We start from the raw sequence: 14,616 nt of genomic DNA on the forward strand, positions 1-14,616 counted from the left end.
TTTTTTTTTTCAATCTTATTTGACCCCAAAGAAGTCTTCAGTATTTTCCTGTCTTTTAATCCAAGTATTCAATTTGTACAATAACTATCTAACTATTCTATTCTATTGAGCATTGACAAATTATCAAGATGGCGGCAAACTTTTTAGCAGGGCCTGTTGCGACAGGACAAGGGGGAATGGCTTTAAACTGAAGGGGGGTAGATATGAAGAAGAAATTTTTTATGCTGAGGGTGGTGAAACACTGGCACAGCTTGCCCAGGGAGGTGGTGGATGCCCCATCCCTGGAAATATTCAAGGTCAGGTTGGACGGGGCTCTGAGCAACCTGATCTAGTTGAGGATGTCCCTGTGCACGGCAGGGGGGTTGGACTAGATGACCTTTAGAGGTCCCTTCCAACCCAAACTGTTCTATGATTCTGTGATTTTATAGCTTGTACTGTTTGTTGTTTGTTACACATAATCTTTGAAGCAGATATTCAGAGTAAACTTGTTTGTTTTATTTTATATCTTGAGATAGTTTTTACTTGATGTAAGTTAGAACTTTATTTTCCAAAAATGACAAAAAGGTTTTACTTTTGATTGCTGGAAAAAAAGACTATGATTGCTTATTAGCAGGTTTTCTTGCTGTGCATACGTACATGTAGGTACATAATCAAAAAAGAATACACAAGTCCTGAAAAATACATGAATTAAAAAATTGCAGGTCTTTGTAAGCTGATTTGTTATTTTTAATTTCCTGGTGAATTTATCTTCACTTGTTGCTATTGCCATTACCCACTTTTAAATCCATCCACCCTGAAACTAAGCCAATGACTCACTGTTTTACATAAGGAAGAAAACCATCATTTTAAAAGCTCTTTGAGTCAAAGCTGCTTATCTGTATCTCTAATTTATTTTAATGCTATTAATACACCTAAAACCCCCCAACCTAACAACAAAAGAATCTGTTCTGTGTTGAAAAAGTTAGGTTTGTTTTGGTTTTTTTTTTTGTAAGCATACCAGGTTCTTTAAAATTACGTTACTACAAATGCATGAAGTTAGTTTGCTAATGTAGCTTCAAAAGATGTAAGCACATCAATTTTAGTAAAATGTATGAAGAAACAGAGACTTTTAACATATTTGCTGTGGTTTTTTTGTAATTGTAACTCAGGAGAGTAAACAGTTATGTGTGGGAGCTAGGCCATGATCCACCTTCACTGGCCAAACTCACCCTGTTTTTTCTAAATCCAGGATTTTAGAAGATACCTTTGAGGAACTTAATTGATATAACCTGGATAACATTTGAAATGTCAAGTAACTTTATAAGGCGTGGCTTCTGTCTTGATTTTAATCTAATAATTTGTTTGGGGCAGATTTAAGGATGGATTAAAAATTATATGAAATAGTAGTTCATAAACGTATGCCTTCTGTCAGAGAAAAATCAGCCTGTAATATGGAGTAATTAAATTTGGACTTCATGGGACAGTATTTCTAAAGTTTTGAATATAGCTAATCTTAAATGTATAAAATTTCTCAATATGTCAAGTGGGGAAACAAAAATTAGGAATATTGGTATTTTTAGTAAAACATACTTATCTTTGGCTTTGAAGGATGGAGGACCTGCAAACTGTTAGAAAAACTTCAAGGATCTTGTATGGCATTTATCAGTCAATGAATATTCTGTAAGGATGCACGAGGATCTGTATCACTGTTATTTCAAGCAGAGAAAATGAAATTAAGAGGAAAAATTACTAATTATTCATGTTAACAGTGGAAACCAGAGCTTGGCTGAAAACAGCTCTAATACAGGTTGCTAGAGTAGTGAAGATGGGTTAGAAAGGTGCTAATGCAGGCATATTTGTTCCTGTGTTGTTATTCTAAAGCTGCTGTCTCAGCCTTAAATCTCAATAATAATAATAATAATAATTTAAAAAATGTGATCTTTAGCAGCGTGATGAGTGCCACTATACATGAAATTGCTGAAATACTTAGTGGCCAGCACAACATCAATAATAAAATAATTTTTCTGTTGTGTATGGGGATACATTCTTACCTATCTACAAAATGTGCAGTGGTAGTCACAGGCAGTTGCAATGCAATGTCGTTTATGTCTCAGATTGAAAACTTGCTGAGAAAAAATTCATCTTAGGAAATCAAAACTTTACAGCAATTTTTTTCAGTGGTTGAGAACATGTTTTTACTGGATTTCCATGCCCAGGCTCCCTTTGAGCTTAATGTTAAATTAGACTTTCATAGTATATCCTTCTTTAAATATAGTCATTGGTAATCAGCAGGAAGGAGAAGGGAGGGTGAAGAGCGAGAGATCTCCATGCTTCCCAGAAATCTAAATGTATCACATGGTCAGTTCAAAACAAACAAAACCAATCTCAAGGTATGTGCTAGGGTCAGAGAAGTATTCAGTGTCATAAAGGGAGGAAAACACAGTTGGGTGACTTTTAAATTAAATCAGAAGTTTTCCCAAGACTTAAAATTGACTATTTCTATATTTGTATATAATTTTAATAGTTTAACTGCATAAGATATTTTTGTTCCATTTCTGGGAAATTTCACTTAATGTTTTCATATTGTGCTTTGTTTTGTTCAAGTTCCCTTCAGAAAAGAAGAAATGTGGATCTTGTAAATATCACTTGCACTGGGAGGCAAATTTCACAAAACAGTGAGTTAAGCACACTGATATTTACATCTTGAATATTGAAGAAAAAGAAACCTCAGACCAGAAGTTGTCTAAAATGAGTATAGACTTGCTTATTTTAAGAAATATTGGGCATCTGGAAGGTCTTTCAAGTTCCCTTCAGAAAAGAAGAAATGTGGATCTTGTAAATATCACTTGCACTGGGAGGCAAATTTCACAAAACAGTGAGTTAAGCACACTGATATTTACATCTTGAATATTGAAGAAAAAGAAACCTCAGACCAGAAGTTGTCTAAAATGAGTATAGACTTGCTTATTTTAAGAAATATTGGGCATCTGGAAGGTCTGGAAAAAGTGATGTGTGTAATAACAGAGCATTTAACCACTGCTGCATTCTTACTTAGTTTTTGTTTATGAGCTAATAAAATGAAAATTAGAAAATCCAGTCTTTAAACCTAATTTATTTTAATATACTTTTTTAGACTACAGTAGTTTGAGTTTCTAAGATTAGATCCAGATTTTTTAAGCAGAGTTAGCTTTTTCTTGAAAGATATAAGGAGCGTATTCCTGACTAATGCAGCTTAATTTGTTAGTTACTGCTCATAGCTTCAGGAAATAACAGGAAATTAATTGTATTAAATACTGGAAGAGTTTAGAAGTCTTGTGCAGTCAGTAGTAAACAGAAGTTCTTTTATACTCTAGAGGTATGTCTTGTTTGAAGTCATGCATATTAATTTCAAGCAAATATTTGGTCACAAAATGAAGATTGTGCACAAATGAGTTTTTGTGTGGGGTTTTGTTTTGTTTCGTTTTTTTAAGTCAGAATAAAGGACACTTTGGAGCTATTGCTCCTAAGAGTATGCAACAAAAAGGTGGGTTTTTTTTTAACTTGATGCAGGGTAGGAAAGACGAAAATGCCTGTATGCAAGTTAGGTCCAAATTATATAGTAAATAGTGTCTGACTAGGTAGTGTCTGAGACGGAAAAAAGTGTCTGGAGTTGAGTTAGAAATGGGAAATTGTTTCTTGTTCTTCAAAATTTTTTCTGAGAAGGACAGAGAAATTACAAGCAGAAAAATCTGTGTCCCTTGTTGATTTTATTAGTACTTTAGTAGAGTATTGCACTGTATGACTCTGAATTTATTTATTTTTTTGCTTTAAGAAACTTTCACAGAAGAAAAGCCACCCATCATCTCTCCATATGGGGAAACCTTTATTTGTGGCAACCCTAAAGATGATAAAGTAAGTTGAGAAGTCTGGATATAAATGGTCTATCTTCACTTTAAGCTTCATGTTATGTATTTTATATTGGCCTTAATTCTATTTTCCTCTGCTTTTTCAGTTCCCAATACCTTTTCTGTCTTTTTAGGTACATGGAAAAGTTTTGTAGTGTAAATATTTATGGACTAGTGACTTTTCTTAATCTGGAGATACACTTTGTTCAGTAGTAATAGGAAGCTGTAGTGTTGGTTGGTTGTTTTTCTTGGTTTTGTTTTTTAAACAACATAGGACAGATAACTGACTTTTTTTTTTTCTTTTTTTTTTATGCCCAGAGCTGCCGTATCACATGCAAAACAGTCAGTTACAGGCAGTTGCAGACTACCTTGATGCCTTCCTTTTACCTTCTTAGGTACAGTGGTATATTGTAATACTTTGTGCCTAAGTGAGGCTAAGTGGTGGATAACCATTAGAATTGGCTAGTAAAGGTAAAAGTGGCTTTTCTCTCTTCTGATAATTGCAGATCAAGACTGGGCATGTCTACACAGGCTTGGGTATATCCTATGAAAGCAGTTTACATGTTAGCTTAGATGAGCTAATGGTCACTTTTGGCCATACCCTTTTTTAACTCCTGTATATGAAACTTCTCAGGACTTGGGGTATTTTTCACGCATCCCCTAAACTTGCCGTATACCCGGAAAGTCACTTTTGTTGTAGGATTCTCTGAAGTGAACATTTTTATTGGGGTCAGTAATTGATGGTGTGAATGCCATAGATGGCATGTGGACAGACTTCTGAATCGTGCAGATCTGGGAGGTAAACTAGCTTAGTGAGGCATCCACCAAATGCCGCAAATCCCAGCTCCTGCTGGGTCTTAGCAGGATGCAGACCAGGAATTGTTGATTCTGTGATTGCTTATGCTTGTCCCAGCTGATCTCAAGCAGTTTCTCTGAGTTAGAGAAAACAGCAAATTATTCTTAGTTTCTGTCCTGTCCTGGTCTTCACACTAATGTTTCACTTTTTAAACTATTGTAAACTGTTGACTAAAATCAAAGCTACTAAAACGGATGCCTAGGATTTTTTTTCCCCAGTTTTAATTTGTTAAGAATTGGTCAGTGAAAATAAATGGTTCAAATTTCATCTTCTAATGGGAGTGGTTTTAGAAGTATGAAAATTATCTCTGTTTTTGGTGTGTACTTTCTTTTCTTTGGAAATATGTTGTGCTCTTCTTTTGTTGACTTTTTAAGGAGGTATGCATAAATTCATGTCTTGTTTCTCCTTCTTGTTATCTGCACACAAAAGTGACTTTTGAGCTTTCGTTTTCTTTCCTTGTGTACAATGTCTTGTCTGTGCCAATTATTGTTGTCTATGCCAATGTCTGTAAAAATTCAAAGTTTAACTTCTTTGTAATTAGTTCAATAGCATAAGCAAGTTTTCTAGAAAAAGTTTCCTAGCCTTCTTGTTACTTCTTAGCATTCTTCTGTATATTTCATTGAAATGGTTGGTTGTAAAAAAGCATACCCAGGAAGGTTGTCAGCTATCTTTGTTATCTTACAAAGGCATCAAATACAAAAATACCATGCTGTTAAACTGGATTAACTACTTGAAATATAGTTGCTATTTCTGCTGGTTGTAGAGTCACGATTAATGCAGTATATTATAACATGCTTTCCCTGATCTGAAGATTTGGATTTTAGTTATCACTTTCACGTAAGTGAATAATTTTTTTGAGGTATATTTATCACATGCCTGTTGGAAACTTCATAGTTAATTTTGGTTCCATTAAAATTTAATTGCAGGCAAAGGTCATAAAGAAGAACCATAAAACAAAGGTCCTAAGATCCATTTCACTTACAGATTTTTTTCAGTGGGTATGAAGTATCCTAGGAACAAATAAAGTTTAGCTACTTTACAGTGTTATCTGAGATTTTAAGGCTTATAACTGCTGCTTCATTTTAAAAGATAACCTCACATGAGAATACAGTTTGTTTATATACAAGAAAATGTAGCAAATTGTTATATGGACTGACTGAAGTTTTTTCTAAGGGCTTATAAGCCTGTTTCATTGGTATAAAGAAGAAAAGGCTTCTATAGGCTTTTATAAAGGGAATGTCTGTAGAAACAGGTAATGAGTCACTACAGACTGGAGGTAAGTGAGCATGAGAGAACAGGGAATTAAGGTTATAAAGAAAATATGCCTTTGACTTAGGTTAGGAAGAAAGACAGCTAGAAGCAGAAACCTCTAAAGGGCAACCTGAAGAAGGAACTTTTATAGTGCTTTAAAAATAACACAAAAATCTAAATGTTTTAGAGCTGATTTATTGTTGTGTCCAACTGAATAGTCAAGTATATTAGAGTTCCTTCACAGAAAAACTGCATTTTAATGAGTTCAGGCCTTGAGTGAAATCTTGGCTTTATTTCTTGCTGTAGATTGTCAGTCTAAATTAAACATGTATGTTGAGTTCAGTAAACTATGTGAGCTCCTAAGCATTGTGATAGTGTGGAATGCTGGCCAGATTGCAAACCTTACCACTTTAAAGTAAGAACCCTTAATATTTTAAAAGGAGGAACTTCTCTTTATGGACCTGTTATAAAATTGTATTGCCATACTATGATTCAAGAATCAGCCCGGGGAGAACTGTGTGACATTAGCTTTAATAGGAGACTAAGGCAGTATCTCTTAAGGAAGATGCCTGTCCTGAATGGCATTGAGTCTTTGTTTAATGTAGCCTCAGTTCTGATACTTTTAATGCCGTCCATGTTTTAGCATTCAGGTTTCCTGACTTGCTGTTGTGATCATCAAGACTACCTGTTAGAAAAAACTAAAAAAACCAAACAAACCCCTAAAAAAAAAAAAGCTTCTGTATTACTTCCTGATCGGAAACTGGAAGTAGAGGATTTTTATACAGGGCTGCAAGTAGGCAGTTCCATCTGTCTGGGATCCAGAAGCCATATTTCTTCCTTAAGGTTAGGTTCTTCCTATGCATAAGAACAGTACATATTTAGAGACAGTTTCTGTCTAATATATATACACTTATCTTTTAAGAAATACTTCTCTCTATAAAGGTGTCTGCAGGAGAAAATGCTGCAGCTACACTACCTTTGTATAATACCTTAGAGATTTGCAGGAGGTGGGAGATGGGAGTTTTGTCTCGTCTTGAGTCTGAGCATCTCGCAGAGAAATTCTGTAAACAACACATTGGAAATGCTTGAGATTTAATTTCGGTGAAATGTGTACTTGTGAGCAAATAGAACTCCCTGTCCCCACAACCTGTCTTCATTTGTGGACTCCTACATTTTAAAATCTACTAGCAATAGAAATGCAATTCTTGATTATTGCTTGGAAGTTCTTAGGCTCCCTGAATTCACTTGCCCAAGTGCTGAAGATTGCAAAGTGGGCACAAGCAGGACATAAAACTGTTATCGTAATGGTTCATGAGAGGGAGGAAGAGGTACTACCACATAGATTCAGTGGATATGGTTTGCAGATGCATCCTGATAAGCAAACGAAGACAAAAGATGCTGACCATTTTTACTCTGAAGATGGTTGCTGGGCAATGATGATGTTAGCCTCTTGACTATTATGTAGAAGTGGGACACAGCCATTTCCCCTCCTTTCATGAGATTCCACTCAATCCAAGCATTTGATAAGCAGTGGACAGGTTGCTTTTGAGTTTTCTGTTTAGTTTGTTTGCAAGGTGTATGGGTGTTTTGTTTTTGAATTTTTTTGGTCTAATCCTTGGTGCTACAACATAGTTAATAGTGTGGTGTGTGGGTGGTGGTGGTTGTTGGTTTTTGCCTTTTTTTTTTTAATAATGGATCTGGCTGGCAGAGGAAGGCAGACTGTTCACCCAGGCTTATCACAGCAGCCGCCTGTGATTTCCACAATTTTTGCTGCAGTGTACACTCACTCAGCTTTTGGCTATGTGCTTTTTTAAGCTTGCCTTTTCATGTTGCCAAGGTACAGCCCTCAAGTACAAGTTGAGGTACCGCTGCTCAGGAAACAAATGGCAACCGTTGTGAAAGCTTACCCACTTTCTTCTGCTACCCTTCAGCTTCGTGGCATACACATCAAAGCTTAAATGAGTAAATTAAAATACTTCCATCGGAAAGCACAAAGATGTTCATTTTAGTTTGTTTTTTTTAAAGGAAGAAAGATGAGTATTGGGAAGCTTAGTAATGCAATATGATCGTCAGGCCAAGTTTAGGAAGTGTGAAATGTAATGTTCTTGAACAGTGTTAACCTTGACATTTTGTACACTGCAAGCAGTTTGTGGTAAAGATTTTTAAAAAAACATTAATAAATGTGCCTTTTTAGGAAGAAGAGCTTGGCAAGAAAATGCGAGATATATTCGATATGGCTGAGTTCAGTCTCACTGTAGGAATTTGAATTTATCATTATTTTATCTTTAATGTACTGTGAAAGCTGTACATTTAATTCAGAAAAGTATTGGTATGAAAGATAGGCTAGCAGTGGCAAGTCATAAGTGGTATACTTAACATGCATGCAACATGTGGCTCTTGAGCTTAGAAAATTTCAGGGTAAAAATAATACTGGGTTGTGCTTCAAGAAAAAGCAGAGCACTGCTATTTCTATGCACTAAATTTATCTAATTTGTTTGTATCAGGTATTTTGGACTATGCTGATGTTTTATCTGAGTATTATTTAAAATGGAAATATGAAAGTAACATTTCTTAAAATACTTTTAAAAACATGATCTTTCAAATGCCTATTACTTGAAAATGTGGGCAAGAATACTTTTGCTAGTTAGGCTGTTGTTTGTGTGTGATTTATGTCTACAGTAATTTAAACATCACTTACTACTTCAGTACAAATGTTGGTTATGATATATTTCTTTTCTAGGAACTTCATGGAAATGAATTCCTGGCTTGTGAAAATAAATCAGATCTAGGAATGAATGAAGAGTATTCTTCGTACAAGAATCTATGGTACTAAATAAGAGTTATAGAGAAATTCAAAATGTAAAGAGGGAAGAGTTATTTACTGATATCACAAGTAGATCTTTACTTCTGAAGGCACAACTATGACTGTATTTATTTATTTTTTTTTTCTCCTATTTGAACCGTTACCCCATGCTATCGGAGGCAAAGTTTGGCTCTGTGGCTGTCCTAAGACTGTCTAACCCAGGTTTCAGAATCTTTTGTGGATTTGGAAGATGTCCCTCTTTTCCTCAGTCAGAACAAGGAAGACACAAGTTTATTCTTGTATGTCTCCTAGGTAACCATGTCTGAGTACTCTCATATTCTACCTCCTCATTAGAAAAAACAAAACAAAAAAACTAAACAAACACAAAACTAAAACCCATTCTGTACTCCTGTCATGAGGCAGTGGCCAGGGGTTTGACGAAATGGGAGCTAATGTGCTCCTTAAGTCTCCAGTCTGTACTTGGCTTCTATTGAGGTGGGAGAGCAAAGAGAGAGGTGATGCTGCAAGTCCTCCAAAGTATTAAAATGAATGAAGCTAGTTTTCTGAGGAAGGAGAATTAATTTTAAATTCTGTTCAGGCTTCTAAACGAACCAGCAAGTGTTACCTCGCTACATACGAGTCCTGTTGAATGGAGAAAGTAGAATTCGTTATGGTCATAGTTATAAGATACATTGTGTTTAGCATGCCTGTGGTTATTGCAATGGTAAAACAAGTTTTAAACATATTTATAATGTCTTACCAATGTTTGTTCTAATTAATAATTTTATGTATTTGTGCATTGTAGCAGTACATTAAGAGTAAAATGCACTTTTTCTTTCTAGTTCCTTTAGTAATCAGGAAGAGAAGACAAAGGAATTTGCAAAAAATGAATCCCTGTCTCAGGAAAACAGATCAGTAGCGCCAGAAGAATCTGAAAGTGAATCTGTGTATTCTATTGTGGAACAACGTTCTTTGCCTTTAAAGAAGAAGAAAAATAAAGACAAGACACACTCAGTATCTTGTAGTAAGATACAAAGTGGAGAATCAGATCGCTTGGTCAGTGAACAAATGCATTTGTGGCAATCTGATGGAGACCAAACTTCGACTGGAAATGATTCAATAACACCGTATGCTTGTTTTTATGGACCATCAGTAAAGAAGGTTAAAGCAGGATGGCTGGAAAAATTATCCCCTCAAGGGTATGGTATTTGCAGTGATTACTGTATAATTGTGAAGATGTATGTTTGCATGAGAGATGTTAAGTTTGTATTTGGTCACTGCTTACTATTTGTGGTGGGAAAGGAAAGGGAACTCTTTTTGTTGCAAGAGCATAGGGCTCTTCTGAATTCTTAGTTTTTAATGATGTTACCTATTCTAAAGTTTATTTAGGAGGTGCACTCAGGAAAAATATTTTTATTAAAAATGTTGATCACCACTCATGAACTGTAGCAGAAAAATACAGAATTAATTTGTAGCAATATTTCCAATCTGTACATTTTTGCTGATTTTTTGTGGGCCACAGAGTGATTCTGAAATACTACTTTACCAATCTGGCCATGCATAAATTAATAACTACTGTGACTGGAGATCCTGTTGGTTTCAGAATTGTGCGTATAAGTTGAGCTTTGAGTTTAGAAATGCATCTAGGGTAAATTGTCTCCCAGTTTAGTTTATTGATGTGCCTAAAGTTTGGTGGGAGGAATGTGAGCCCAAGTCTTGCTTTAAGATTTCAAATAATGAAGAGGAGAGAGGAACACAATAGAAAGAGAATAGACTCTTTGCCTCATTTGTAGGTAAAAAAAATTAAAAAATCTCATGTTTAATTTCTGTAATTTTTTAAAGTATTTTTTAATTGTTTTATTTTAACCTACTTTAAATTCCAGCTCTTCTTAGATTGTTTTACACTGAAGAGTATTATCAGATCTTGCCTTCATAAATACTTGCAAACGCTGATGAAATTCTTCTAACCTCTTCCTTAATAAACTGATAGACTATTCTTCATTTTAAATTGTAGTTTCCAGTTCTCCAGTTGTTCTTATGACTTTCTTCTGAATTCTTTTTTGTATTGAAAGTGGCACAATTTTTCTTTTTAAGTCTATTTCTGATCTTCACTAGTATTTAGCGTCTAGAAAGTAAAGCTGTTGTCCTTGTTAGTGCTGCAATACATCTATTTTACTGTACTTCTACTCAAGCCTTAGTAGTTCTGCATTCTTTGTTCTTAGGACTGTACGTTTAACTACACTGAAAGGTGATATTAAACTGTTTGGCCTTTTCTTTCATTATTTGTGGCTATAATAATCATCACTACTCATTGACTAGTACAGCAATTAAATTTTTTTTCAGTTTAGTGACAAAGTTGTTGAATTAGATTGGTTGAAAACACAATCTGGTTTGAGCCCACTGGAAGGAGCTCTATTGTATAGCAATTTCCATTTTTTTTTTTTTTTTTTTTTTTCTTTTAGATTGGTTAAACACAATCTGGTTTGAGCCCACTGGAAGGAGCTCTATTGTATAGCAATTTCCATTTTTTTTTTTTTTTTGTTGTTCCTTTTTAAAGAGTTCCGATTTAGCAAGCTTTAATTTCTTTGATTTTGGCTTTATTTGTGTTGATACAGTGATACATTGTTCAAGCTGAATAACAAGAAGGAGTAAACCTGGTTTAATAAACCTATTCTACCATTACGGAACTTCAATCTGCTCAAGTTTTTTTTTTTTTTTAAATTGTTTAAAAAAGTTTCATTCACATTTATGGATTGTCATTGTTTACTTCTGTTAAAGAATCAAAGAATAATTATACATAGAGTCAAAAGACTTTTTCCCAGTGTAATACGCATTTGCACATCTCTTTTTCAGAATTGTTAGTGTATTGACTTCTCAGAAAGATGCAGTTAGCTTTAACTTATGTTTTATTTCACTTACAGGATTTTTTTTTTTTTTTTTTAAAACCAACACTTCTGGCAGTTAGCTAATAGACTGATAAAAAGTACAGTTCTTGATTCCAGTTGACTCATCTTGTGCTATTTGAAGGAATAGAGTTGCGAACAAAGTGTGAAGGCTTTAGATAAAGTACTGTGTGAGAATATATTATTTGAAAAAGATAATGAGTTAAGCACAAAATTAGTACTGGTTAGGATTGAGTAGAACAGTTGCAGGGTCGTTAGTTTTGAGCCAGTGATATTCCTTGGCTGAATTTCAAGGACTTTTTCTTAAGCATGGTTTAATGAATGCTACATTTTTTTGGTTCTCTTTCTTACAATACCATTTCTCAAATATCAGAAGACTTAAAGAAACCAACCAAAGCAAAAAAGCCCAATGATGTTTTTCATCCCTTAAAGCACTGTCATATTTTCAGTCCCCGCCAACAGAATGTTTCTTTCTGTTCCTCCCCCGCCCCCTTTTCTTCTTGTTATAGAGCTCCCATTTACACCTGGCACTTTGTGTCTCCTCAGGGGAATGAATATATACTGTTTTCTTAAATTGCTACAAATCATGCATTTAAAGTACAGCTTCTGTTTGTAGTTAACTCACTATAAATTGTGAAGCCATTCAGTTTACTCACAGTGTATGTGGTACTTAGGTTCACTTTTTCTTCCCTGCATCATCTTGAAGTTTATTGACATTTTAATGGAAAATAGATTTTACATTGGCCTTTCCAGGTTATGAAAAACGATGATTTATTGTAGTCATATAATACAAATTAATTAAGCCAGAGCTGCTATTTGATTAAAGTTTTGATAAACTATCACAGTCTACTAATCCTAAAGCAGAGCACTCATTTAGCAAGAAAGGAAATAACGTTGGGAAAAGAGATGTTAGAGTGGGGTCTTGTTCTTGCTTAATTAACTTGTTTAATAGAATTTAGAATTGAAACTTTTATAGATGATAACTAATAGGCTGTCAACATTTTTAATGAGCATAACGGACTACTTCAGGTTCACGTAAAAATAATTTTTTAGGAGGTCCTTATAGAGCATGAGTTAACAGCAAACTGAAATAATCAAATGGGCTTCTCATTAATTATGTCCAGTTGATAACGCAGATTGAAAATTAAATTTTATGCTGTACTTGAGTGATCGCTATTTATTCATTGGCCAGGGAAGAGAGTATTCAGGAGATGCTGATGACTGAAGAGCTCTGTAAACAGAGATGTCCTTCTCATAAACATGGCAATGAGATGGTCATTTTAGGTTCTCAGCTCTCCCTTTTTAGAAAGTATCTTACAGAGCTTGTAACACTTAAAGGTATGCTCTGTGTTCAGAATATTCCTTTGCCCCCAGTAAAAATAGCCAGTTCTCATCCTTGTTAGTTTCAAGCAAAATTGAAAGTTCTGAAAGTTCTTTTTCCTCTGTCATTTCAGGTGTGATATAGAGCACGTGGGCAGGAAATAGAGAGAAAGGAAACCGAATTGATTAAAACCATGAAGACACTGATTTATAAAAGAAGTCCAGTAATACTGCACTTCTTGTTTGCAGATATTTTTATTATATTTGAATAGCATTCTCCTTTTGAAAAGATATGATAGGGCTAAGATTTATTTTAATTTTCAAAATGTTTAGGCCCAAAGACAGGAAGCTAAACATGATTTAGCCGTTCTATAATTTGTGCTTGAGACATTCTTAAAAGCCAGTGTTACTTGTGTTTATGATTGTAAGTGTATTATTTTTGATTCACAGAAAACGTATGTTTCAGAAGCGCTGGGTTAAGTTCGATGGAGACAGCATTTCTTACTACAATAATGAAAAGGTAAGTGATATTTTTTGGTCATGTATGGGACAAAATACATCTGTGTAATACACACATTACCATGAAGCAATTCAGAAATAATTACAAATTAATATTCATCTTAAATTCATTTTCAATTGCAGAGTACTAGGATGAGGCATTAAATATTTTAAGGTGACCTTGAGATCTTAATGTATTGTTCATCCTCTTGTTTTCTAGAAGGGCTGGTATTCCTGACCTTTTCAGGTAGATATAATCAGAAATTCTTACTTTATTGGAGGAGTGACACTGCTGCATTCTGCAAAACAGAACAGGATCATGCAAAACACATTTAAGAGATCCAGTGTTATTTTGATGGTGGTATGTCTTGTCATGGAACCCAGCGTGCTGGAGATTTTGAGAGAGAAATGAAGTGTGGCCTGGAAGACCTTTTAAAAACCAAAAAACCCATACACTTGCTTTCTTTTTAATTAAAAATGTCTCTTTCCTTCTTGTCTTCTAGGAATAATCACATATCATTGGACTAGACTATGTTTGAATAGGTCTCTTTAAAATCAGCATAATACTGCGATGTCAGTGGTTGTTCTTTGTTTCTGTACCTAAGGATTGAATCTTACTTAAACATTTGCAGACTCATGAGTTGCTTTGATTAAAGTAGTTCACTTCTGATACGTGCTACAAAAATGGATTTGTAAATCATGGTTTTCAACAAAATGTGTATTCCCTCTGTGAAATTGAGATTTACAAAAGACTTATTTGACTTTTTTACTTTGCTTCACTCACAGTAGAAGACATGATTGTGTAGATGAAGGGAACAATAAAATAACATTTGGATTGCAGTGACAAAAAATGTTACCCCTTTGTGGTATTCATCCCAGGGCTTCAGAGCAGAGAAGCAGGGTTGGTCATTAAGAAAGACTTGAAAAATACAGCACTGGGATTTGCTTAACACTGTCTGTAGCATAATTAGGGAAAGAAACACTAATACAGAATTTTAAATCTTGTATCTGCACGGGGGATTTTTTTTAGTGTTTTTTTGTTTTGGTTTGGTTTTTGTGTGTGGTTTGGTGTTTTTTTTTTTTTTTTTTTTTTTGGGAGGGCACTTAAAAAGTTTTTTGGGG

The 14,616-nt window shown here is 34.6% G+C and overlaps 1 protein-coding gene across 1 annotated transcript in view; it reads left to right on the forward strand.

The window, feature by feature from the left end:
* ARAP2 (ArfGAP with RhoGAP domain, ankyrin repeat and PH domain 2) overlaps nt 1–14,616 on the forward strand; it is a 130,051-nt gene that overhangs the window by 6,420 nt on the left and 109,015 nt on the right. Inside the window, exons 2-6 of the mRNA XM_009275152.1 lie at nt 2,584–2,654; nt 3,791–3,870; nt 8,711–8,796; nt 9,616–9,972; nt 13,447–13,516. Of these exons, the coding sequence (XP_009273427.1) occupies nt 2,584–2,654; nt 3,791–3,870; nt 8,711–8,796; nt 9,616–9,972; nt 13,447–13,516 (664 nt within the window). The remainder of the gene's footprint in view (nt 1–2,583; nt 2,655–3,790; nt 3,871–8,710; nt 8,797–9,615; nt 9,973–13,446; nt 13,517–14,616) is intronic.

The sequence above is a fragment of the Aptenodytes forsteri genome, unplaced genomic scaffold, assembly GCF_000699145.1.
Source record: "Aptenodytes forsteri isolate BGI_AS27 unplaced genomic scaffold, ASM69914v1 Scaffold305, whole genome shotgun sequence".
Classification (NCBI taxonomy): domain Eukaryota; kingdom Metazoa; phylum Chordata; class Aves; order Sphenisciformes; family Spheniscidae; genus Aptenodytes; species Aptenodytes forsteri.